Consider the following 27,814-nt stretch of genomic DNA (forward strand, 5'->3'; position numbering starts at 1 on the left):
CTGCTTTGTTGTACAGTACAGTATGTATATACTCTGTTAGCTGCTGAGTTGGGGCCGGGATTGGTTTGAGGGCTAAGGAGTTTTTGTGTGTGTAAGAGGTTGAAGCTACAAGCATTCTCTCTCTCTCTCTCTCTCTCTCTCTCTCTCTCTCTCTCTCTCGGTGTGGTGTCCAGATTTCAGAGCTTTCCAGATTTTGGGAGTCCGGATAAAGGATTTCCGACCTGTAGCATGATTGAAATCTAATAAAATCATGAGACTCACTGAGCCAGCCAAGGAGTGTTGAGAAGAGGATAACGCTTGTATAGAGAAGCTGCAATTGAAGTTTTAACTTCTGCCAGTCAACAAGCATCAATGTTTTGCTATCTATTGATATTTTAAATGTGAGATGCCACTTCTCTAGCCCTTTTTACCACTCAGGATATATAATTTTTATTTTGCTTAAAGAAATGCAGTGTATTCAATAAGATTGAAAAAGTTACCTGTACTAATAAAAGGAACTAATTAGCTGCTGATCATATAGGACATCAGCTAGATTAGTCAGTCATAACTAAATTCCATTTATATCAATGAGGAAAAATTAGACATGACTAACTTTAGCCCGATTAATTTCAATCAGGGTGGATTTGATTTAAATCAAACTGATTTAAATCATGATTTAAATCACGATTTAAATCACTAGCAGGGTGGATAAAAAAAAATCCGATTTAAATCAAAAATCTGATTTAAATAAAAAAAATCCAATTTTTTTGATTTAAATCGGATTTTTTTAATTTTTATCCACCCTGCTAGTGATTTAAATCAGTTTGATTTAAATCAAATCCACCCTGATTTCAATGGAACTTAATCTAAATGCTGCCCCTATTCTTTTTAGTGTCATCCAAGGGCTTCATTGGACATGAAGATAGTAGTTCATTTAATTTAAAATCCATGTGAGTTGCTTTATCCTTAGAAATATAGCTATGATAATTGTATCTCTGACCTGCATCCCCAATCACTCTTCCTCACACAGTCCCATCTCTTCCACTGTCACCATTAGGTAAGTTGCGGGGGAGGAAAATTGTTCAGAGATGGGGCTGTGAAGGGGGGAAAATGTGTTGTGGGTTAAAATGCTGTGTCCCTCCCCTACTGCAGGTTAATGTATTGGAAGATATCAAAGTTGGTCAGAATACTCCTGTGGGTGGGTTCTGTAGAAATAGCTTAAACATAAGGAATTATGGCTTTTAAAAACTACTTTGGTTCTGAGCCTCTCACATTTTCAAATGTACATATATAATTTTGAAGCCTAGAAAATGGTTTGGATTATGTGGATGCTAAAAGAAACCTGTAGGCTGTGCAAAAACCTTTCAGGGGTCTGCAGGAGGCCCACAGCCTGCATATTATTATTATTTATTTACACAGTCAGACACGTGTTATTGACTGGTTTGTTTTATCCAGACATCGAGTCCTTCCCAAGGACCTGGGATGCCAGAATTTTATTATCAATATTGTTGCTGTTATTATAGATATCGTCGCAGAATATAGGCTGTTCCCAGTAAAGCTGCTTTTTGTAATTGGCTGATGGTGATTTCTGTGGCCCCTATGGTGTTGAGGTGCTCTTCAAGGTCTTTTGGAACTGCACCCAGGGTGCCAATTACCACTGGGATTATTTGGGTCTTCGTCTGCCACAGCCTTTCAATTTCAGCTTGTAGATCTTTGTATTTTGTGATTTTTTCTATTTCTTTTTCTTCTATTCTGCTATCCCCTGGTATTGCTATGTCAATTATTTTCACTTGTTTTTCTTTCTTCTCGACTACAGTTATATCTGGTGTATTGTGTTGCAGATGTTTGTCTGTTTGTAGTCGGAAGTCCCATAATATTTTTACATCTTCATTTTCTACCACTTTTTCAATTTTATGGTCCCACCAGTCTTTGGCTACAGGTAGCTTGTATTTTTTGCAGATGTTCCAGTGTATCATCCCTGCTACCTTGTCATGCCTTTGTTTGTAGTCAGTCTGTGCGATCTTTTTACAACAGCTGATTAGGTGGTCCAGTGTTTCATCTGCTTCTTTACAAAGGTGGCACTTGCTGTTTGTTGTTGATTTTTCGACTTTTGCTCTTATTGCATTTGTTCTTGGTGCCTCTTCTTGTGCAGCCAGTATTAAACCTTCTGTTTCTTTCTTCAAGTTGCCATTCTTAAACCATTGCCAGGTCTTGGTGATGTCTGATTTTCCACTTATATTGTGCAAATATTGACCATGTAGTGGCTTATTTTTCCATTTTTCTGCTCGGTTCTTGACTTGTGTTGAATAGTTTCGCGTTATTGGCCATTTTAATATATATTCTTCAAGGCCTCTTTTCTCCTCCTCTACTGTTTGATGGACTTGCAGCATTCCTCTTCCACCTGAGCTGCGAGGGAGGTATAGCCTATTTACATCACTGTGGGGGTGCAGAGCATGATTGATGGTCATTATTTTCCTGGTCTTACGATCTAGTGTCTCTAGCTCTGCCTGGCTTGAGTCTATTATTCCTGCAGTGTATCTGATAACAGGTATAGCCCAGGTGTTTATGGCTTGTATGGTGTTCCCGCCATTGAGTTTAGATTTGAGGATTCTTCTAACTCTCCTGATGTATTAACTTCCAATTTTTCTTTTAACTTCAGTGTGTGCAATGTTATCAGCCTGGAGAATGCCCAAGTATTTGTAATGTTCTTTCTCTTCCAGGTTCTTGATGTTGCTTCCATTGGGCAGTTCTATTCCTTCTGTTTTCGTTATTTTCCCTCTGTTCATTATGAATGCAGCACACTTGTCTAGTCCAAACTCCATTGCTATATCGCTACTGAATATACGGACACTTAGTCAACACTGGCTACCAATGATAGGTGCATGATTTACATAGAGGTGGTGGCATGGGTGCTCCAAGAGATCAGACAGGGGAGAGAGCAGACGTGTTTTCCTGAGCTCCTCCGCCTCCCATCATTGTAATTGTTTTTCCTCCCTTTTTTAGCTCTATTTTTATACTATTTTTAGTACTCTTACACTACTTTTAGCCTCTATTTTTATATTGCTTATTTTATTTTCTTTTAAATACTTTTAAAACACTTTTTAATACCTTTTATCTTTTAAATACTTTTTAAACATTTTAAAATACCTTTTAACTCTCGGGCCGAGATTTTAGCTATTTTTTCCCTCCCCTTGCTGTTTGTGTTTTATTGTTTAAATTTTTTATTGCTCAAACATCTCACTTACTATGACGAGGAAGAAGAGAGCTCGCCTTAGCCCTGCAGCTGGCAATGTGGAGGAGGAACGCCGTCCCAAACAATCACGGATGGACAATTTTTTACTCACCAAAGTAAGTGCCTCCCACATACCAGCTTCGTTGAATAGATTCAGCCCTTTGGAGTCTTTAATTAATCCAGATGCAGAGCCTAATGAGAGGATTGTTACGGCTTCTTCCCAGACTGATACAGTTCAAGTTTCACAAGGTGTTGCAAATCTAAACGCCACCCTCTCTCAGTTCTGCAATCTCACTGCAGATACTCTTAAACTTATGCTGCAAAATCTGCATTCTCTTGAAAAGAAACTGGACTCTTTATATTTGTTCTGCAAACAAAAACTTTCCAGACAAAGCAGCTCCCCTAAAAAATGCAATTATGCTATCATATCTAGTCCCCCTCCCAAGCAAATGGGGGCGAGAGATCCTGTGTTTGTGTCTCCATGGAAACGTATTAACAAGTCTTGTTATGTTTTGCAATCAAATTGCATTACGCTTCTGATTCCTAGAACTCCCATAAACTACTCTAAATGGCATCACAAGGAAGCCATACTTCGCTCTTTGAGACTTTAAACCCATTCTTTTATTGCACATCAGGATATAGTCCATTACAATTATCTTCCTGATTTTAATTCCTATCAAAGGATTATGATCACGTTCAAATCTGCAAGGTTTCCTTCGATGCTGCTTCGCTCAAACCGGCTATTAGCCAAATATGGCATTAGAACCCAAAGATGTTTTGTTGATCTCCAGCCAATGCCTCTTTATGTACAGAAGACCAAAGAGAGAGCACAAAAGACCAATTTATCCCACGCTAGACTATACCCATATCTCGGTGCAGCTAACAGCCTGAACCCTGCAAATGACTATTTCAACATTATTGACTCTCAAGGACACTCCACTCCCTTTGAGTCTTCACAGCTGGCTGAACTCAAACAAGGGAGGCAAGAGCTGTTTATCTATCCGGCCACAGCTGCAATTAACTCTTTTAGACCTAATGACTCTCCTGATCTCATTGATATGATATCTCCTGAATTACGTGAGAGTCCTTTACTATTGCCTGAGAAAGTGGATAATTTGGCTCTGCTGGGAAACAACATAGGAAAAAATGCCTTGGCTTCAATCCCTGCTTCAACTCGGACAACTAACGACCTCTTCATTCATTCTGAGCTGCAATCACTCAGCATCACACAACCTTCTCAACCTTCTCACGCCTCTAAATATAGTACGGAGCTACTGAAGCTGGTTGATATAGCCATTCAAGAGAATGTTCTGTTGGGAAAAAATAGATGGGCAGGCATATTTACTGATCCGCACTTTGATGCTTTACTGTCCACCCTGGACCCTAATCATATGCCCTCCATAAACAATCCCATGGGGACCTCAGATGCTCGGGCCGCTCGGGGGGACTTCAAACCTTTCTGTGATCCACCAGCTGACACTACACAGGAAACTGCATTAACACCACATGTTCTGTTGGACATGTCTTCGCCTACTAACTGTGAATTTTTACAAAGATCCCCTCCTGTGCAGGAGAGTGCTGCTGCTCTGGACAAAGAGTGTCTCCACCCTGAACAAAATTGACTTGCGGGGCTCACGGCGCAACTCAGGGTGCTTTCCTGGAATGTGGCCAGTTGGAAACACAAGATCTCTGATTTAGATTTCCGCTCCTTTATTAGCAACTTTGACATCCTTTTGCTACAGGAAACATGGGTTATTGGTAACATCTCTTTGTCTGGCTATTTGGTACACTCTTTAGATGCTGTATCAGGTACAAAAAGGGGTAGGCCAAAAGGGGGTTTGGCCATTCTTATTTCCACCATGTTTAGGGGTAAAGTGTCCCTAATTGGGCAATTGGATCTGTTAGCACTTGCCGTTCTTATTACCCTGAAAACGCTTAATATAATAGTGATTTCTGTTTATGTACCACCAGCTGGTTCCTGTACAAATATAGACGAGGTATGGCATAAATTAGAGGCCTTTATAGCCTCTACTCGAGCAGCCTATTCGGGGGCCGCTGTGATAATGGCTGGTGATTTTAATGCTCGCTTGGGCTCTGATAATGACACTCTTTGCAATAAATTCCATTACCATCCTGTCGATATCCCTATACCATCGCCCTTGCTTACAAGATACTCCAAGGACCTTAGGTATAATATCCGTGGTTTCCGTCTCTTATCCTTATGCCATAGGGAGGATCTCCATCTCCTCAATGGTTCCGTTATAACAGATTTTCCTGCGGAATTTTCCCATTGGTCTGGTTCCAACCCCTCTTTGATTGATTACATGGCAATTTCACGTAATTTAGCTTCGCAAGTCAGCTCTTTTCGGGTGGTCCCTCGCCCGGAAAGTGATCACTCCCCCCTTGAGCTATGCTTATGGTCAACTGACTCAATCCATTTGGTGGATGGACAGTTGTCCCACTTAGAACTGGAGCAAGGGCCCCTCAGAGCCAAATGGACAGAAGAATGTGCTTTTCGCTTCTCTGCAATATTGAATTCAGACAAAGCTAGTGGCTTACGGGAGGCGATATTAGCCCCACACACTATGCAGGAGAGGGATTCCATTTTTGCCTATTAACATGATATTTTGGCCCTTCTACTCCCTGTGTTAGTTAAGTCTCGTTCTCATTCTACAAATAATCTGAAGGCTTCATTTAAACCGTGGTTCGATCTTGACTGCCTGAATGCAAAAAAAGATTTGGTAAGGGCCTTTAAAAGCCATGTGGCTGATCCCTCGCTAATCTCCAAGCAGGTGGTCTCAAAGAAAAAATCAGAATACAAACAGCTAATTAGAGATAAGAAATTTAAAGCTGCTAGAGAAAATTGGGCCAAATTAATTGAGGCGGCTAGATCAAAGAATCAAGCTATCTTTTGGAGGCTGATCTCACCCATAATGGGCAAAGCTTTTTCTTCCCCTTCTTATTGTATCTCAGCTGCTGCTTGGGAAGAGCACTTTCGAACCCTTTATCAAAGGGTTAGCGGGATGGATGATAATATTATCAATGAATTAAATAACACCATGATCCCCAGTTGGGACCCTGTATCGTGTTCCGAAGTTGAAAGCCTTATTAAATCTTTCCCTAGAGGCAAGGCCCCAGGAAGTGATTTTATTACTATTGAGGCGCTTCGGTCCAATCTTGACTGGTGGGTACCCCTACTTGCTTCTCTTTTCTCTTACATCAACTCTACGGCTAACGTTCCCTGTGATTGGGGGGTAGCTATTATTATACCCATGTATAAAAAGGGCAACAGGGATGACCCTAAAAATTACCGCCCAATTAGCCTTCTGAATGTGATTAGTAAGATCTATGCTAAACACCTATTTTGTAAACTGGAGGATTGGATTGAGTCAAATAACGTTTTGGCTCCGGAGCAGGCTGGCTTTCGGCCGGGCCGGTCCACTTTGGAGCATGCCCTTATTTTGCAATTCTTATCTGAAAAATATTCTAGTAAGCCAGCTTCCGGACTTTACGTCGCTTTTATTGACCTTAAATCCGCATTTGATCTCATATCCCATGAAAGGCTCTGGCGCAAATTGTGGGACCTTACAATCGACAGAAGGTTGCTATTATTGATTTTCTCCTTGTATGAAGGTGCCTTTCTGAAAGTTCGATGTAATGCACTGGGGTCCCTTTCGAATGCGATACCCACATACAGGGGCGTGAGGCAGGGCTGCATTTTAGCTCCCTTATTATTTAATCTATATATTAATTCGGTGGTCTCTTTTGTATCTATACCTTCCATGCATCCTCCCAAAATAGCAAATAAACATGTATCTATTCTTTTATATGCAGATGATATGGCAATCATGTCCCAAACCCCAATTGGTTTGAGACGTGCTTTGGGTCTCCTCTCAAAATTTTGCTCCCAAGAGTCCATTGAGATTAATTATGGAAAAACCAAAGTTCTTGTCTTTGCCAAACGACCTAGGCAATATTGCTGGTCCATCAATGGCCACAGGATTGCACAGGTTAACTCCTTCAAATATCTAGGAGTGGTTTTTCAGTCATCAGGTTCACGCAATGCCCACCTCAAATCCACATTGCTGACGGCACAGTCAACCACGAACCTTATTACCTCTTTTCATTTCTCGAGAGGGGCTTCTTACATCCCCGCTGCAGTTAAACTGTTTGTATCTAAAGTCTACTCCCAAGTGCTGTATGGAGCCCAAATAGGACCTGTCAGCAACTTTACGGCTTTAGAAACCCTGCAGTCTAAATTTCTGAGATCTATATTGTTAGTCCCCCGATGCGTGCCCAATGCTGCGCTTAGACGAGAGGTGGGTATGATTAGATTGGAAACTTGCTATTGGAGGACTATCATATTATTTTGGTTAAAATTTGTCTTCTCTTGCGTAGGACTGGCCCCCCTTATTAAGACTGATTGTTTCCGATTTAAGTGGCAGACCCAAATTGCTGACAAATTGGCTCACTATGGTTTCTCTCAGGATGAGATTATAAAATTGGGATACGATCGTGCCAGGATTGAGATTAAACAGCGTATCGTGGACATGGAACTGCAGGAAGAAGTCGCTTCTCTGCCTAAGAATATCTTTCTAGGGGACCAAATCTTCAACACTAAACCAGCTAGCTATCTAAGTCTAGTTACCATCCCCAAATTTAGACGTGCTCTGACGCTTGCCCGTCTTAATGCGCTTCCATCTGCTGTCATGGAGGGAAGATTTAAAGGTACCCCTTTTTCTGCTCGACTTTGCCCTTGCGGGTCTGGTCAAGTGGAGACAATTGCGCATGCCATACTTTATTGTAACTTTTATAGGGACATCCGCTTAAGATTAGTGTCCCCTTTGTTGCAACGTTTTCCCGGGCACTTGGATGACTTCTATTTGAAGTACTTATTGTCCAGTTCTGATGACAACTTAATCATCAAAATGGCAAGGTATTGTCATATCATTTGCACCATCTGCTCAGGTTTTTAATAATGTTCTGTTCTTTTCTTTCCTTCCCCTGTGATTCCTGTTTCATGATTGCAATGGAGGGTGCTCTGCTTAATAAGGTTTTCAGTCAGACCTATTTGGAGTTCACCATAACTGTTCTAATTTTAACTTGGTACTATTGTGTTATAATCTGTCCATTTTATTATGCTGAGTCTCTTTTCTTATATGTAAGCATGTAAGTATGTATGTTTTAGCTATGCACTGGTCCATGACCGTAATAAAGGACTGACTGACTGACTGAATATACGGACAGTGTTTAGCAGTGATTCAATTTCTGACTGGGACTTGCCATACAACTTCAGGTCATCCATGTACAGCAGATGGTTGATTTTACTTGATGTTTTAGATGTTTGGTATCCGAGGCCTGTTTTGTTTAGTATTTGTGAAGGTGGAGTCATGGCGATTACAAACAACAGAGGGGATAGTGAGTCCCCTTGGAAAATGCCTCTTCTAATGCTAACCTGTCCAAGTGTCTCGCCATTGATTGTTAACTGTGTACTCCACATGCTCATTGCTTTTAAAACAAATATCTGAATGTTTTTGCTGACACCAGTTGTTTCTAAACATTTTAGTATCTATGTGTGAGGCAATGAGTCGAAGGCTTTCCTGTAATCAATCCATGCAACACTTAGATTTGTTTTTCTTCTCTTGCCATTTTCTAAAATCATTTTGTCAATCAGCAGCTGGTCTTTTGTGCCTCTGATGTTCGGACAATTTCCTTTCTGTTCAACTGGAAGCTGTTTGTTAGTTAATAACTGTTGCATGACTTTATCTGCTATTATTCCAGTTGCAGGTTATCGGTCTATAGTTACTTGGAACTGCAACTTTTGCTGGGTCTTACATTATGAGATGAGTTTTCCCAGTTATTAGCCATTGTTCAATATCACCTCCTTGCTAAATGTGATTGAACTGTTTTGATAGTTGTTTATGAAGGCTTGTTAGGTGTTTAAGCCAAAAAGCATGCAGTTCATCTTTGCTCTTTCACTTATTAATTCTGGTGGTGTTATTAGATCTTTCACCCAGCCTGCTTTTTTATTATAATCTATTGGATTGTCCCATAAGTTTCCCCAGAATTGCACTGTTTCTTCTTTATGTGGTGTTTCTATGTTTCTCGCAGTTTCTGCTTCTATGCTTTGGTAGAAACGTCTCTGATTCGACTGGAATTGGAGATTCTGCCTGTGTTGTGTAACTCTGGCTTCGTATCTGCTAATCTTCTTTGACACTGCTGTTATTTGCTGCTTTATTATTTCCAGGACTTCTCTAATTTTCCTTGAATCTAGGTGGTATTTTTGGATCAGATACTGTTTGGTGTTTTCATTCTTCAGCTTCTTGTCTTTCCCATCTTTCATTTTACTAGCATCTGATCTAAGCCTGGAGATTTTATTTTCTAATCTAATCTTCCATTTAGGTGATGTACTACTTTCTTTTTTTACAGGTCCACTGATCTTATATCCGAGCTCTTGTGTTGTTGTTGTTGTTGTTGTTGTTGTTGTTGCTGCTGCACTGTACATTAGTTGGTTTGTTTCTTGCAAATTATTGGTTGTTATTTCTGCAAGTGCAGCATTGACATCTTTTAATGCCTGAGCGAGTTGTTTTTTGGCAACTGTTTTTAGAGCTGGAAGTAGAACCCTGGTGGTTGTTTGGTTCATGTGCTCAGTTATTTTTTGCTTTAGTTCTTGTTGCTTTTCCATTAAATGGCATTCGGGTTTTTGAGGTGAAGGCAAAGGGGAGGTTGCCTGGTTTTGATTTTGAAACAGTTCAGCAACAGTGGCATCCTCTATTTCCAACATCTCCTCCACCTGCGCCTGAGCAACTTCTTCAGTTGGTGGTGATTCTTCTTCCATATCTTGAGCCTATGTTGCTCTTTGCAGTTCTTCCAGCTCAACTTCTGTGAATACTTTATTTCTTATTATGAATCTTCTCTGGTCTGCTAGCCTTTGTTCTGTTATTTCTGTTTCTGGATGTGTCTCTTTCCAAATTTGGTACATTCTTTTAAAATAACCTTCTAGTTGGACTAGACTTGTAATAGCAGATCATTATTTCCTTGTTGGTATTTTTCGTATATTTTTTCTGGTTAAGCGACGTTTCTTCCAGTAACCTTGCAGTCTCCAGCCCTGGTTGCTCAACTGAAGATCCTGAGTCCTATAGCCCACTTGCCACCAGATGTCCAGGGATTCCAGCACCTGACGCGGTCCTTGTTGACCTGGGCAACGACCGATCTGGTATAGAATTATCAAAGTTATGTCTCACCATATTGTTGATGGGAGAGACACTCTTTGTCTGGCTCCTCTGTTGAGACCTGTCCAGTATGGTTGGACCTCTGGCATAGCTCTCACTTTCATCAGAGCACTCAAGCCCCACAACTACGCCAAGGTAGTGCCTCACTGGGCGGTTGTTGTTGTTTTTACATTTATAGCTGATGCACATTAAAGGCCAGTAGAGAAAGGAAACAGTGTGAGCTTTCCCTTTCATATTATGTGATGTGATGGATCTCTGACAGTGAGTTGGAAGAATTCTCTTTGGAGAACTTCTCTAAGGAAAGAATGGGTTGATCAGTGAAACTGATCAACTGTCCTATGTATTAATGTAAGTTTTATCTCTCTCCTTTGTCATGATCTCTCTACAGTTAAATTGATGGATTCTTTGCCTACACAGAGCCTTGTTCAAAACTTTCTAGAGCTCAGCCTGAAGAATTTTGAGGTTGCACTCCCTATGAAAGAACAGGTTCACAGCTTGAGAGTGCTCTTGAATCCAGCTTTATGCTTGGATGCCGAGGTGGCAGCCTGGCCAGGAAGTGCTCTTGCCCATGTTAGGCTGGTGTGCCAGCTGTATTCATTCTTGGGTCAGTTGGACCTTGCCATGGTCAACCATGCCCTTGTGCCCTCGCAGTTAGACTGCTGCAGTGTACTTTTCATGGGGCTGCCCTTGAAGACCCTTCAGAAACTACAGTTGGTGAGGAATGCAGCAGCAAGAGTTCTAGCAAAGACTGGATGTTCTGCCTTTAACTCTGCTACTTCACGTGTAGGGTTCCTGGTGATTTTTTGGGTGTCATTAAAGCATGGTTTTGACATTTAAAGTCTTTAACTTGGCCCTAAGCAGTTATCTGAAGGACTGCCTCCTCACTTTATTTATTTATCACCAAATTGTAACATCTCAAGGTGGTTTATTTCCAACAAAAACAGTTGAAAATAATTAAACCAATTAAAAGTATTTGTTAAAAGCCTGGTTGAAGAAATGTGTTTATAACGCCTTCATAAAAGCCACCAGAGGTGTTAAAGATGGTAAAGCCCATATTTCAACAAAGAATGTGTTCCAAAGCTCAGGGATTGTTGCAGCAAGGGCCCAGCCACAGGTTGCCATGACCTGAGCTGGCTGCTCCTCCAGAGGCATCTCCCTAGATGACCTCAGAAAGCAGTGGGGATAGTACAAAAGGTGTTCTCTTCGGTAACCTGGGCCTGAGCTTTTTAGGTCTTTATGGGTAAGTGCCAGAACCTTTTATTTCCCCTTGAAACATATCGGCAGGCAGTGCAGAGACTTTATAACAGGAATAAAGTAATATTGTATTTCATAGTGGTACCGGAGACCAGCCTGGCTGTTGAGTTTTGAACTAGCTTCTGGACCACTTTCAAGGCAGCCCTATTTAGAGTACTTGCAAAAAATCAACCTTACAGATTACCAGCACATGCACCACTGTTTTAAGGTCATTCTCTTTCAGAAACAGAAGCAGCTGGCATATCAGTAGAGGCTGATAAAAAGCACTCCTGGTCGTTGCCTAAATCTGAGCTACCAGAAAGAGGCTTGGATCCAGAAGTACTTCCAGATTGCTTCCTGTTGCTCCTCTACCAGCTCTTTTGAACTCTCTATCCCCTGATCTTAGGCTTGCTGCCTCCCTTTTTAAATGGAGACTGAAGACATTTTAATTTTAGCAGGCTCCCCCCCAAGAACTTAAGAGAAAGCCCTGGTGGGTCAAGCCAAAGGTCCATTTAGTCCAGCATCCTGCTTCATGCAGTGGCCAGGCAGGTGCATCTGGGAAGCCTGCAGTGTGTTGAAGCTTCTTTGTCTTAAGCATTTATTTTATTATTCTGCAGGCAAAAGAAACAATGGGAAGAATCTGGATGAAGTTCATTATAATTCTTATTGAAATTAATGGGACTTAAGTTAATCATAGCCACCTAATGGCGCTGCAGGGAAATGACTAGATTAGCAAGCCAGAGGTTGCCTGTACGAATCCGCGCTGGTATGTTTCCCAGACTGAGAAACACCTAAATTGGGCAGCAATGATATAGGAAGATGCTGAAAGGCATCATCTCGTACTGTGCGTGAGATGGCAGTGGTAAACCCCTCCTGTATTCTACCAAAGACAACCACAGGACTCTGTGATCACCAGGAGTCGACACTGACTTGACAGCACACTTTAAGTTAATCATGTCTTATTTATTTCAGTGGTTATTAGGCATGACTAACTTGGTCTGGATCTTGCCCACTGACAATTGAAAACACATTGTGACCACTTTTAAAATGTTAACACACGTTCAGAGAGAGGCATTTCTTGGTGCAGATTCACATCCAAGAAAAATTTTGGTATGCTCAAATTTCATTTATGATTGTCCTTGAAATATGTTTACAGTTGGTTTTTCTGTGGCTGCTTCAAACTCTTTATTTCGCTTTTTTCTCATTCTTTTACTAGACAAAACAGAAATTCCGTATAGCTTTCTAATGTACTCCAGTAGGTAGAACTTCGGAACTGAAGTAGTTTCAGAACTCTGTTGATGGAATAAAACTCTCAGATATCTATTATATTAATTCTCATAGACATGCCTCTGTGGGGATGTGTCCCGGCAACCCAGCGGATTGGCTGGGCGGCAGAGGCGCCGGATTGGCTGGGCAGCGGTTGGCTGCGTAAGGAAGTGGCCGCTTGGGGAGGAAAGGAAGGAAAGCGGGCAAGCGGAGAAGAGAACTGAACAGACTGGGACAGAAGGGAGAGGGAAGCTGCGGGGAGAGAAAGCGACGGAGCCTGGCTGGGCAGAGACAAATGGCTGGTTGCTTTGGAAGGCACTCTAGAGGGAGGACCATGCAGGAAGGATCTGGCTGAACGCTTGGCTGCCCGACACCAGGGACTGGAGGAAGGAGGAGGTGGCAGCGGCCAGCGAGGAAAACACAAGCAGGCTAAAAAGTGGTGGGGTGAGGGAAGCATGAACGAGAGAGAGAAAAAGAGAAAGAGGGCAAAATGGAGGAGGGTGCAAGCTGGGGCAGAAGGCTTTGGGGAGGAGGGCAGAAGGTGGGGGGAGTGTACTGCTGCACAGATGCTCTGTGCAGGATCAGCTAGTTTTCCTGTATTCTTCTTTTGAATAGTGGTATATAAATATTCGTCAAATCTTTTCCTGTATTTTTTGTCTGTAACAAAGCTCAGGAGAGTGGAAACCTCTTGTGACCACCAGGTAAAGGTAAAGTGTGCCGTCAAGTCGATGTCAACTCCTGGAGACCACAGAGCCCTGTGGTTTTTCTTTGGTAGAGTACAGGAGGGGTTTACCATTGCCATCTCTCGTGCAGTATGAGATGATGCCTTTCAGCATCTTCCTATATCACTGCTGCCCGATATAGGTGTCATACCAGCGGAGATTCGAACCGGCAACCTCTGGCTTGCTATTCAAGTCATTTCCCAGCTGTGTCAACCACCAAAGGGAGGGTCATTTTGCTATGGTGAATATTTGTAGATACCGTATAAATGGTGAGCTCTTATTGCAATATAAAAATTTCCCAATCAGTAAGATGACATTTTAAATAAAGTTGTTTTAGCAATGCATGTAATAATATAGTAGCTTTCAATAAAACCTTGCAGTATGAACAAATATGCTGGTTAATATTTGCTAATGAACAAAGATAACTTGTAAAAATTTGAATTGTAGTCCACCTTACTTTCTAGATGATTGTTTGGAATCTTGAAATTATTCTGTGTTCATAAAGATGGGCATCACCTAGAAGTTATTCATCTCACAGTTTTTAATCACATCATATTTATCACAGGGTTGATCTTTGCTCATGAGAATCTAGAATTGTAAGAATTGCATCATGCTCCATAGGCCCTTGTATGAACCCCCACCCCCACCCCGCCACAGGTTATTCTAATTTCAGACATATAGTGAACCACCATCTCTGTTCTGTAACAATGCAGCCCTATAGATGTTTACTTGCAAGTTAAGATCCATTGTGTTAAAGGATGCTTACTCCTAGATCAGTGTACTTAGGAGTGTGGGCCAGGAGTTGGAAAATATTGTTTGTTTACATTTTTTTAAATATCCCGCTCTTCCTCCAAGGAGCCCAGAGCAGTGTACTACATACTTAGATTTCTTTCTCACTACAACCCTGTGGTTAGGCTGACAGAGAAGTGATTGGCCCAGAGTCACCCAGCAAGTATCATGGCTGAATGAGGATTTGAACTCTGGTCTCCCCGGTCCTAGTCCAGCACTCTAACCACTACACCACGCAATATGTCAATTTGAAGAGGCCTGTTATCTCAAATCAGTTTGCTCCACTGCAAAACTCTGTATGAGGGAGAGGGAGATGCAATACTTTGCATGATTATTTAATCCTCCATCTAACACCAATGATCCTCCAGCTGATCTTCATTATAGAAAATAATTGAGACCATGGGGGACAGGAGAACAACAATTGAAATTAAACACTCTTATTTTCTCTCCACAAAGGTAGTTAGTGTGTGACTGTCAAACTTTTTGTTGGATGGTATGTACAGCCTTTTACAGGGGAGGTACAGCAGGTATTTGTGTGTATTGTGTGTAACTGCCCTGAGCCATTTTTGGAAGGGCGGTATAGAAATAAAAAATAAATAAATAAGAGCGCTTTTCTTCAGCCTGTGACACTGATGTTGTGTCTAACAGGCTAGTACCATTCTCTCTCTCTTCTTGTGTTACTGGAAATATTTTTCTTTTTAAAAAAGTGTTGCCTCAGTAGGCTAGGGGGCTCTCTGTGATGGTTGCCAGCGTTACACTTATAGTCACCACTTGGCAACTGTATTTGCAGGTTGCTGCAGAATATCTGTGTGTGCAGAAATGGGATGTGTTTCACCTATGGAAACAATGGAAAGGAAAGGGGACTAGTTATTAACATGTTGTAAGGAAACAATCTATGCATCAAATAGAAGCAAGAAAATGGAATGTGAATATAGCACAAGTTCAGCTACTCATCTTATTCCACAATTGTTTGCCTGAGTAGTACTAAGAATATGCCATTAGCTAGAGACATTGGCCTGCAACTATGTTCTGTGGTTTTATACTTGTGTTGCTTGAACAACATTCTCTCATACTGCTTTGTAAACAACTTTTTCAGCCGAGAGTGTCAAAAGCAATACGCACTGTGGTTGAATTGCCTGATATCACTTGAGATCATTAAAATTTGTGTAGAATGAGACTGGTTGATAAGCAGAATAGAAGATGTATTGCGTCTTTGATTCCTTTTCACAAACTGCTTGGTTATTATATGTTTGGTCTTACAATTAAACCATGTTCATGCAGGCCTGGTTCAGATGTAACACTACATCATGATTTATTGCAACATGAATAAGCCACACACCTGCCTCCTCCCGTCCACTCCTTCTCTCATGCTTCAGAGAAAGAAGTGCAGGAGACCACATTCCATCCACTCTCTGGACTGGTGAGCAGTGTTCTCTCTAATTTTTTTCACCTGTGTGCAGAATGAGTTTTCTTTTGGGCGGCAGTATCCAGGCAGTGTGTGCACATGTGCATTCAGAATGGGGCCTTCCAAATTCAACCTGAGCGGGATCTAAAATTAACTTAGCGGATATCAAAAATCGTGTGAGCGTGCGCACATGTGCATGCTTTAGAGGGAACACTGCTGGTGAGAAAAAATTCTTCACAAGGAGAAAACACTCTGCACATATTCATGGGTGCTTTTCCACAGGTCATCTTTTGATAAGACCTGTTTCACCTGGAGCAAGGCTTTTTGCACATACTCAGAGGGACTTAGCCCTAGGTGTCAAAATATTTGTAAAAGGTAGTGACCCAGGTTTCAAGTAACAAGCATGCTTGCAATTATTTGTTTTCCCAGTAGTGCAAATGCACAGCAACTTCTTATAATGGAATATAGAAAAACCTGATATCTATCTAGTCCTCTTTTTTGTTTAAAAGTTATTCTTGTTAGCAAAAAAGGTCTTTCACTACCCACCCATAAAATACAGTTTTGATTAGGTAAGAAGTCTTCTCATTGGGTAGGTGCAAGTATACTTTTGCATCTACATTGCCATCTTATCATTTGTATTATATTTCTGATTTTGAGACAAATAGATGAGTTGGGACTTCTCCTCCCCTTGATGGTAGAAAAGTGTGGGCTCTATGCCCGATTAGATGTAATATGTATTGAACTTGTAGTTGCTGAAAAAATAGGCAACTTTGCCTGAACAGATGTGTAGATTAAATGCAGGGGTTTAATCTAATGAATGGTGCACACCAGGGTCTCCTTGGTTATGGAAGTCAAAGACGGTTGAGCGCAGTTGTGTTAGCTGTATTTGTAGTATCCAGTTTCTGGATTGTAGTGATGAAGCCTTTGATGACTTGTGCACTGGCTTGTGAACGAGTTGATCTGGATCATGATCCATTGCATTCATAATGGGTTTTGTGCTTGCACAGGGACTTCGCAGGTAGACTAATTAGCTCCCTACTCTGCCTTGCACGTGCTCCGTGCTTCTGTTGTAAATGGCAGTTGAGGGTGCCATCTCTCCAGTTTCTATTTGACCACTATAGCGTCAATACCTCAGTACTGGCTCATTGGATTAGTTGAAATAGAAAAGACAAGTGAGTTTTCAGGATTGATTTTTCAGAACAATTGGGCCTCAAGACTGCTTTAGACCATTCTTTTGCTAAACAGATTTTTTTTTTAAAGGACTTGGAAAAGGATTTGTAAATGGACGCTGCGGGGTGTTCGCCCTCAGTCGCTCCTTAACACCATGAAGTTAAAGAAAATGTTTAAAAGATGTGTAGAATGCTGTGAAAAGCTGCCATGTACAGATCTCCATGAATCATGCGTACTGTGCCTTGGAGAACAGCATAATACCGCTGCTTGCAAAATCTGTTGCTCCTTTTACAAACAATGAAAAACACAGCACTCCACCTTCAAGCGGCGTTGTACGATGAGGCATTAAGATCGCCGATGCCAAGACCAAGCTACCTGTCGACATCAGAGACTCTCTTGAGCTCGATGGCGAGCACGCACAGAGCTGCAATGACTCAGTCTAAAACCGTGTTGGAGCAGACAAAGCCTGTTTTCAAGAGACCAAAGGAGGTCTTGAAGACAAGCCATAGACATAAAGAAAAGAATCGGAAGCACGCCTCAGGAGAGGAGAGCGCTTCACCACTGCACCACAGCAAAACAGGGAATGGAACTCCATCCCCAACAGCGGTGCAGGCTTATAGCCCGACAAGGGAGACAGAGGAGTGGCTGCCAACATTGAAGCATCAAACCGCGGCTTGGATGTCGATACAGAGGACTTCAATATCAACAGTCTGCGATACCAAAGCCTCAACATTGATGTCGATATTGACATCGGAAAAGATAGCAAAGAAGGCAACGTCCAAGTTGACCAAAGGAGCTGCAAATTTGGCATCGACGCAACAGCTGGCTGCGTCAACATTGAGAAGACTCCTCCATTTGTCCCCAGCACAAACTCCAGTACAGTCCCCTTCCACTCCACAATGGAGCAGTAGAGCAGAGAAGGGGGTGGAGTTAATGGAAATGGTGATGGAATTTTACCAGGATGAGGAGGTTTCTTGGACCAAAATACTGCAAATTCCCTGCTGTCGATGCTAGACTCCACTTCTAACACACCATCAAGGTTGACGTTTTGTGGCTTCCTGAGCACTGGCCTTGACGTTGAGCAGGACATTGCCAGTGTTCCGATGGCACATCCAAAAATCCCATCAGTGTCACCACTACATAGTGTGTCTGCTGTGAGATGATTCTGTTTAATGTCACCATTGCAAACTTTGGAGCAAGTGCCTACACGGAATTCACCAGGACTTGCCTGATCAAGGCCAGCCACTGCACCAGTACCAGCAACAGCTGTGTCTTCTGCTTTTGTGCCCCTCACTTGGAGGTCCCCAATGTAACATGCAGATTTACAGGGACCTGGTGAACAACCAGGTCAAGGCATTCAATAACAAAGAGAGCTGACACATTCTTGTGGGTTTAGACATGCTGCAATCCTTACCTTACCAGGACTATGCAAATTATCTCCAGTGGAAGGTGCAATGTGAGATTTTTCTACCTAGCCCAGTGTCACCTGCTTTGCAGACTGCCTCAGTTGTGTGTCAGATGCAACCAGTTCCGCAACCGTTGCGGCAGGTGCCTAAGGAACCGCCAAATGAACCAAGTGAAAGGAAGACAACGCCTCCTGTGGTACCACCTTCGCCATCATCGGCAGAGGGTGATGGATACACTTCAGAATCAGCTGATTCAGATTTCAATACGGCCAGTCACCCTTCGGATCCACCCTCAGATGTGCCGCCAAGAATGTCAACTTCCCCGATAGAAGAGCTGAAAGTCAACTATGCTCTTACTAGAGAAATTGGTGAGGTGTTAAGTATGGACTTGAAGTTGCCAGAGGCAGATCTTAAAGAGATCTTTAAAAGATCTTCAAGAAAGCCAGCATAGCATAGTGGTTAGACTAGGACTGGGAAGAGCCAAGTTTGAGTCCCCATTAAACCATGAAACTCACTGGGTGACTCAGAAAGCAGCCTGGGAGATGCCTCAGGCCTCAACACCAACGTCAAAATGTTTAGAGGATTTATACAGAGTGCAGGAGAAAGATACTACTTACCTACTGCATCATCCTGTGCCAAATTCCATGGTGATTGACAGTGCATCGTTTTGTAAGGCAGGACGTTGCTATACAACACCATCTGACATGGAAGGCAGAAAGCTATACACTACATCTGGCTTGGCAATCAGAATTGCGAACTATGCAGCCTGCATGGCAGATACAACCATTTCCTATGGGACACTTTATTACAAGACTCCACTTCGTTGTCACCAGAGGAGTTCCAAGATAGATTCACAGAACTTTATGAAAAAAGTCAGTTATTAGGCCACAGCTAAGTGCATTTAAGCACCTTGCAGAAATGGAGTCAAGAGCCATGGGCACTTTGGTGATTATGTGCCGCCACGCTTGGCTCAGATCCACCATATTGCAACAGAACATGGGTGAGTAGGTGGAAAACTTAGTGTTCGATGGAAAAGGTCTTTTCAGTGAGAATACAGATACAACAATAGACACTCTGAAAAAATTGAAGTTCACAGCAAAAACATTTATGGTCTCTACGTTTGTGATCGCTTTGTCCTCCTGTTATTGCCCTTATGGTCGTCAAATGCCACCATACGAGCAACAGGAAAGAAGGGATTATAAATGAATATAGACCTTTCCAAAGTAATAGAGGATTCGGACAAAGAAATAAAAATCAAAACGTCAGGTCTAACGAGGACAATGCCAAGCAGAGTCTTTGATTTAGTCAACAGTCCACTGCACAAATATCAACGGATAACTGCCAAAGCACCCAACACCTGCTTTGTAGTTGCCAACAACTCCATCAAGCTGGCAAGCATGGCACAACACAACATAAGATCAATGGTTGCTCAAAATAATCGAGACTGGTTATGCAATAGAATTAAAAACTTTGCCTCTATTCTCAGGACTAAAATACAAAACTTTTAGTCCCGACCCCAGAGCTGCAAGAGGAGGTGCAGGTGCTCCTAAAGAAGCAGGCAATTGTCCCAGTGCAGTGGACGGAGAGAACCAGATTTTACTCCTGTTATTTCCAGGTCCCAAAGAGTGATGGGGGAATCACGGCAGTCATGGATCCTCGCAGACTAAATACCTGTGGACGTGCAAATTCAGGATGATGATGTTGCAGGGGATACTACCCTTCCTAAACAAGGAAGAGTGGGCAGCAACGTTCGATTTGAAGGATGTGTACTTACATGTGAGGATACAGGGAAACCACCGAAAGTACCTGAAATTTACAGTGGGAAATGCAGTGTACCAATACACTGTCCTACCCTTTGGATTGTCAACAGCCCCATGTGTTTTCACAAAGGTAATGGTGGCAGTAGTAGCATATTTGCGGACAGAGGGAATAGCAGTCTATCAATTTCTGGACTATTGGCTTCTAGTGAGCGAAGACAGAAAAAGATTATATTTGCAGATCCGCTTGCTGTTAAAGTTGATACAGATCTGGGGATCAATGTTAACTAGAAGAAAACAAAGCTAGAACCACAGAAATGTCTGAGCTTCATAGGGGCAATTTTAGACATGGAAATAAAGAGAGCGTACTTGCCTGTAGAGCGTTATCAGCAAATCGGGACTGGTCTGACAGTTTACCCTCTGCCCAGTACAACCTGCGGAGAACGTGCAGCGATTAATGGGGGCTAGTGGCATCTTGCAGCGCCACTGTCCTTTACACACGTCTGTGCATGAGACCGCTGCAGAGGTGGTATCTAAAGAACTTCTGGCCCAATGTGGACAGCCAGAGGAAGCAGTTGACTCATTCGCAGTCAGTATTGACATCTCTGCAATGGTGGACAGTAGGTGCAAATCTTTTGGAAGGGGTTCCATTCAAGTCTATAACACCGACTAGATGGGTGACTACAGATGCATCCCTGAGAGGCTGGGGGGTGCACATTGTGGAGGACATCAGGTCCAAGGGAGGTGGACCTATCCTCAAGCCCCAAAACACATAAATTATTTGGAACTGCTGGCAGTATATATGGCACTGAAGGCCTTCGAACCCATGCTCAGGAACTCGGTTACTCAAGTTCAGTTAAACAACACAACAGCGACTGCATATTTCAACAGACAAGGGGGAACGGTGTCCAAGTCGCTGTGCTGCTTGAGCATGCAGATATGGGAATGGTGCATTGCTCACAGATTGTATCCTGCAGTCAAACACATAAGAGGTGTAGACAATATATTAGCAGACACCCTCAGTCCGTCGGTACAACACAACCAACGCCATGAGTGGGAGATCAATGGCATCTGTCTCCAGAGGATCTTCGACTTATGGGATCATCAAAAAGTGGATTTATTTGTGACTGTTGCTAACAAAAATTGTCAGAAATATTGTTCACGTGCAGGAGTTGGTGAGAAATTCCTGGGGGATGCTTTTCAACACTAGTGGAACAAAGGCTTCTTGTATCGGTTTCCGCCACAACCAATAATCAGCCATGTTTAGCACATTGTAAGAGACAACTTAGCGTGCATTTTGGTGACACGGTGGTGGCCAAGGCAACTCTGGTTTGCTCGGCTATTCAAACTTTCAAGGGAGACTTACCACAGATTTCCTCTATGCCTGCCCAAGGCGGGCCACCATTAAACAGGTGCTCCTGTGCATGACCTCTTTGAAATTAAGCGGTTTAGCAAATGTATCTCTAAAGGTACATTTAGTGGCCATATCGTCAATACATAGGTGGTGGGATGGAACAACTGTGACAGTGAAAGATTTCTGAATGGACTCAATAATCTGTATCCACCAATAAGGAAGCCAATAGAGCAATGGGGTTCTTCCTTGATTCTGTCATTGTCAGAAGTCCCTTTGAACTGCTAGAATCTGCTGATTTAAGATTCGTCATGCTTAAAACAGCATTCCTACCACGGCAAAGCGAGTTAACAGCTTTAAGAATAGACAGCCCATATACTCGGTTCTTCCCACATAAAGCGGTCATGAGTCTAGATTCCGACTTCCGACCCAAGGTGATGTCGGGGTTTCACCTGAATCAAGATATTATGTTACCAACCTTTTCCCAAAACCAGAAACATTGTTGGAGAAGGCACTGCATTCTCTGGATGTATGCTGTGCATGGCTGTATTATTTGGATAGAACAAAGACATTGAAAAAAATGAAAAAAAAATTTCATGGCAATCAGCGGGGAAGGAGAGGGCCGTCCTACATTGAGACAGAGGCAGTCAATTTAGCCTGGACTGCCTGCAGCAGGCTTCCAGATCTATGGCAGCTTAGGTGGCAGTGTGCAGATCCCTCTGGCTGAAGTCATGGCAGATAGATTCCAAATCCAAGACAGCGTTCACAGCATCCCCCTTTTCGGGAGCAGAAATTTTTGGTCCATCTTTGGAACCCATCCTGGTAGAAACCAAAGATAGAGGGCCATAGCTTCAACACGTAGGGGCTCATGCAGACCATTACAATCTTAGATGTTGTCGTCTTCTTCTTTTTGCCCCTTCAGGCAATACCAAACTCCCCGCCCCCATGGGAGGGAATTTTGCACAACCAGATTAAGAGGTACTGGTCGCTCACAGTGGAGACATCTTTTCAGAGACCAAGGTAGGTCTCAGGGGTCCAACTTCCAACATAGCAGAAAGCAATGATGCCAGGCACGTTTGGGGGCAGGCTACTGCTATTTGCCCCCACCTGGATGTCTACCACCCAAAATCAGTGGGTGCTAGACACAGTATCTTTCTCTTACTCGATAGAATTTATGACCATGCCTCTGGATTCATTCATGATTACCCCATTATCCAACAGACTATTCAGACATAAACAGATGAACGAGGCCATACGTTCAGATTCAGGCGATCGAGCAGGTACCCTCCACAGAAGAATGCTACAAGTAGAATAAAGGATGCATCTTGGAGGGCAGTTTTGGACCTCAAGCAGCTGAACAAGTTGGTCAGGAAGAAAAAGTTCAGGACGGAGTTCCTACACTCCATCAAGGATTCTATTCGACCTCAGGACTTCCTGGCATCCGTAGATCTGTCCGAAGCGTACCTACACATCCTCATCTGCCCGCCCCCCAGGAAATACCTGCGATTTGTCTACAACAGAGAACATTTTCAATACAGAGCCCTTCCCTTAGGCATCTCATCATTGCCTAGGGTCTTCATGAAGATCATGGTCACTTTAATTGTACACCTTCACCTGCAGGGGGTACACATTTACCCGTACCTCAAAGATCTTCTCATCCAGGCTTTGTCCCTCCAGCAGGCCAAGATGGCAGTTGACTGTGCACTCCAGTGCTCCAGGGACCACATATTCATAGTGAACAAGGACAAAAGTCACTTTCAGCCTGAGCAAACACTTCAACACCTTGGAACAGTTTTCAGTACAGCCCAGGACTCAGTCTACCTATGCGAGGAGCGCAAGGACAAACGAGCATCACTTCTTCACCCACTCCTACAATCCCCGACTGCAGGCATCATGCACAAATCCTGGGATCCATTGTGGCATGCACAGCATGCACACTCTGGTCCAGATGGCACTCCCATCCCCTACAGTGACTACTCCTACCACATCATCATGGCGGGCCACTCAGAAACAAATTGCTTTCCCCAGGAAGGTGCGCAGGTGCTTCTGGTGGTGGATGTCTCCGGCCATGAACAATGGCCTTGCACTGACAAGCCTACAATAGATCACTGTAACCACAGAAGCCAGCCTGAAGGGATGGGGTACACACTGACTAGGCATTCTAGCCCAGGGTTCGTGATCACACACAGGAGCAAGCAAAAGCATAAACAACAGAACTCAAGGCAGCAAAACTTGCCATATTGGAATCTCAACAACTTCTACAGGGTTGACATGTAATCCTTAGAATGGACAACATCACCATGAAAGCCCACATAAACTGCCAAGGCGGCATGAAGTCACGGATGCTGATGGCAGAAACAGACCTGCTTTTTCAGTGGGCAGAAGTGCACCTGCTAGCCATCACCTCGGAACACTTAAGTGGGATAGAGAACGACCAAGCTGGCTGGCTTATCTAAACAACAGTAGACCTGGTGGAATGGACCCTCCATCCGGAGGTTTCATTCTCATCACAGTGCACCTGGGCAATACTGATTGTGGACCTCTTTGCGTCATCTTCCACACTTCTTCTCGCAGTACCACTCTCCAGCAGCAGGTGCCATCGATGCTCTCACCATCAACTGGCCATAGGGTCTCCTCTTCACATTTCCACCAATGGCCATCATCAACAAGATCATAAGAAGCTGGTCAGGGAACAGGCCCACCTGATTCTAGTGGCTCCTTACTGGCCCAGGAGCCCATGGTTCTCCGACTTTGTCAACCTATCCACAAGGCCTCAGTAGTTCCTCAGTAGAGACCTCCTCTCCCAGGGGTCCATTTTACATCCAGAGCCAGGGTGGCTCCAACTCTGCACCTGGACGTTGACCGCGCCAGACTTGTGGCCAAAGGTTACTCCGTCCTGGTTCAAGATACCATCCTAGCATCCCGCTGGCCTTCCACACAATGGATGTATCAGGCTACATGGGCAGCATTCTCAAGATGGGCTAGTTGGAATTAGTTAAACCTATTCACTGCAGGAGTACCAGATATACTCGCATTTCTTCAAGCAGGTGTAGCCCTTCACCTTCGAACCAGCAGTCTTATATGACAGGCTTTGGCGCTGGCTTCCGTACTAGACATATCTGAACCTGGGTTATCATGCCTTCACTCCCACATCTCTCATTTCCTTAAAGGAGCCACTAATCTTGCACCTCCCCCTGACCATCACTTCCCTTCCTGTAACCTGAATATAAGGTTTTAAATGCACTAACCCAACCGCCCTTCAAACCCTTGTCTACCATCAGCCTCAAACTTATTTCCTACAAAGTCCTATTCCTCGTGGTCATCACATTGGTCCGCAGGATCTCGGAGCTGGGGGCTCTGTCAGTCCAGAAAGAATTGTGTTTCTTCCAGCCAGAGGCAGTGGTACTGAAACTAGATTTCACATTTATTCCCAAAATCAATTTGACCTTCCACATCTCTCAGGACATTGTCCTCTTCTCTTTATGCCCTAAGCCCTAATTTATGCCAGGAGAAAGCCTGGCATAGATTAGATGTATGCAAGGCTCTGCACACCTATCTTCGTTGCACTGCAGAATTACACAAATCTGACTCGCTGTTCATGTCCTTTCGACCCTCGTCCCTGGGTCTCAAAGTTTCTAAAACCACATTGGCTCGTTGACTAAAGGAGTGCATCAACATTACTTACAAGGCCCTTAATCTCCCACTCCCAGGGAGGATTATGGCCTACCCTATTCGCCGTGCCGCGACCTCAGCGGCCTTCTCTGCTCAGGCACTGTTGTTGGTCATTTGCAAGGCTGCTACATGGTCATCTATCATTCGCTTCATTAGACATTATAAAATCTCCTTCTCCCACACACCATAGCAGCTTTTGGACGCTGGGTGCTCAAGCAAATCATTTAAGTACATCTCACTCCCACATTTAGTCTGCTTGGGCATGTCCCAGAACGATGAGCTCCAGCACAGGGGGGAAAGGAACTTTGGTCTTACCTGTGAAGGTTTCTTTTTCCCTGTGTCTGGAGCTCACCATGCCTGCTCAGATGTACGTGGATGTTCTTTCTCTGTGGGATGGTACTCAAGTTGATTGCTTTTGGGTGGAGTCGGCTCCTTGGGGCTCCTAGTTGCTAGTTTTCTTTGAATCAATCTGCTCTTTGTATATATGTGTGCCATTCTACCTAGCTAACGTCTCTGTTTTTACCTTTCTCAAGTTGCTTTTCTCTGTTCTTTCACAAGTTTTCTAGAAAGCTCTCTCCTGTACTTATTACTGCCGCTCCTCACTACACTCCTGGAATTGGGGTCTAGCAGCCTCCCAGTGGCAGGAAGTTAAAACTACAGTGACATCAGTCCTGTCTTTCGAGAATACTCTGTACTCAACCCAGATTGATGAGCTCCAGACACAGGGAAAAAGAACCCTTCACAGGTAAGACCAATGTCCCTATCTGGAAGAAATAAAGATTTTATTAAACAATTTCTTCACTGAGTATTCTAGACTAGGCACCATGGTTAAATTTCTAGGTGCAATGGGATTTATCTCAAGACCTGACAATTGGATTACATCACTGATCTGGACAATCTTTGGGTTCTCTCTTTTACCAACCTCCGTTATCTCAGAAATGGCAAAGGCTGCTGGATCTGAGATCAGTATTTCTTCTAACAGGGATTCCCAGATGTTGTTGACTACAACTCTGAGAATCCCCAGATTCAATGGCTTTTGCTTGGGGATTATGGGAGTTGTAGTCAACAACATCTGGGAATTCCTGTTAAGAGGGAACACTGTCTGAGATGTGTGAGTGATTTGATTTAAATCACTAGTTGGGAAGATTCTATTTAATCACCACTTTCTAGTAAAAGTACATTCTTGTTGTCTCCTATAACTTTAATACATATTCAGAGATAGATGTAAGTCTCATTTTTAGAAGGTAGGTACACGCTATAATAGGTATACACTTTTTTCATAATGCTGTTTCATTCTTTCAAACAGGCCTTGCATTTCTTTGTTGCACTGTCTACATTTCGCTCACATTCCTGTTGTATCCAAAATGTTACAGAAATGTCATTACAATATTCCCAATTGGGGTCCTTTTTACAGTCTGCTGCCATTAGGGGTTTCCCTTCTGTAATGGAAGATACACTCAAAAAAGGTTTCCTTAGGATTGCATCAATGTTTTCTGTTCACATTTGTTTTCATTTCTGTTCCCTTCCCCTATCCCTCACATTTATATCCAGACTCCTCCTCACTCAGATCTACTCTGTCTCTCCAAATCCTGTATTCGTTTATTGACCCTTCTTTGTCTTTTCACTTTCGGGTGGAGGGGCAAAGGTGTGTGTGTGTGTGTGTGTGTTGCATGTACACCATTTGGAGAATAGGACTGGTCAGGTCTGTTAACTCTCATCCCCATATACTGCTGTTAAAAAGTTCATAAAATATAATTAGAAGTTATGATTAATATTCATGATGATAGCTTTGACCCAAGTTCTTTTTTATGAATTGTTTTTTAAATTAAAATTTTATTTTAATGGAAATTAAGATTAAAACATGATTAAATCCAGAATTTCCAAGTTACAGTTACCTATGTTGTTACAGAATGACATCAAGAGATGACATCATGTTGCCAAACTCCAAATAACAAAGTATATCTATAAAGTAAAAGAGAAAAATCCTCATACAAGAATTAGTAAAATAACAAAAGATAAAGAAAACAAATTCATCCAAAATCATGACTCTATGAGGCATAAACAATAAAGTATTCAAGAAAGTAAAAAACAAAAGAAAGGGATAATTACATTCTCAGATAGTCAAACTTGTAACTAAAATAAAGTAAAAAAATACTATAGTATTGATAAGAGCATTAAAATCTAAAAGTAGAGTTTCAAATAAAAACTGAACTATGAATACTATGTTCAAAACCTATCTGGGTAATAAATTTGATTAAAATACATTTAAAGATTAAAACTAATATAATATCAAAATATGTCTTAAGTTCAGTACTTAATGTAAAAACATAGAAGTTGGATATTATTATGGCTATCTCAGTGTTGAAATAAATTTAGGTAAATTTAGAGTATGGAACATGTATGCAAAAAACCAACTAAATTTATTATTTTTTTCATCCAAGAATAATACCAACCATTTTCCCTCAGAAAAAAATTACATTCCAGACTAGTTGTTTTTTTAAAAAACTGATTTAAATTTTTAAAAAGTGATTTAAAAATCTGATTTTTAATGTCTAAAAAATCTATTATCAGTCCTGCGAGTTCCTGATTTACATGTTGTT

The 27,814-nt window shown here is 42.5% G+C and overlaps 1 protein-coding gene across 5 annotated transcripts in view; it reads left to right on the top strand.

Moving 5' to 3' along the window:
• The window catches only part of CERS5 (ceramide synthase 5), an 89,205-nt gene that overhangs the window by 12,958 nt on the left and 48,433 nt on the right, over positions 1-27,814 (top strand). The window contains exon 2 of one of the 5 annotated variants that reach the window (XM_053293986.1): positions 15,735-15,873. The exons of 3 other annotated variants lie outside the window; for them this stretch is intronic. In XM_053293986.1, coding sequence (XP_053149961.1) covers positions 15,761-15,873 — 113 coding nt within the window. In that variant the 5' untranslated portion in view covers positions 15,735-15,760. Of the gene's footprint in view, positions 1-15,734; positions 15,874-27,814 lie in introns of those variants that run through there. One more of the 5 variants, XM_053293987.1, reaches the window with a different exon arrangement.

This window comes from Hemicordylus capensis, chromosome 2, assembly GCF_027244095.1.
Source record: "Hemicordylus capensis ecotype Gifberg chromosome 2, rHemCap1.1.pri, whole genome shotgun sequence".
Lineage (NCBI taxonomy): Eukaryota > Metazoa > Chordata > Lepidosauria > Squamata > Cordylidae > Hemicordylus > Hemicordylus capensis.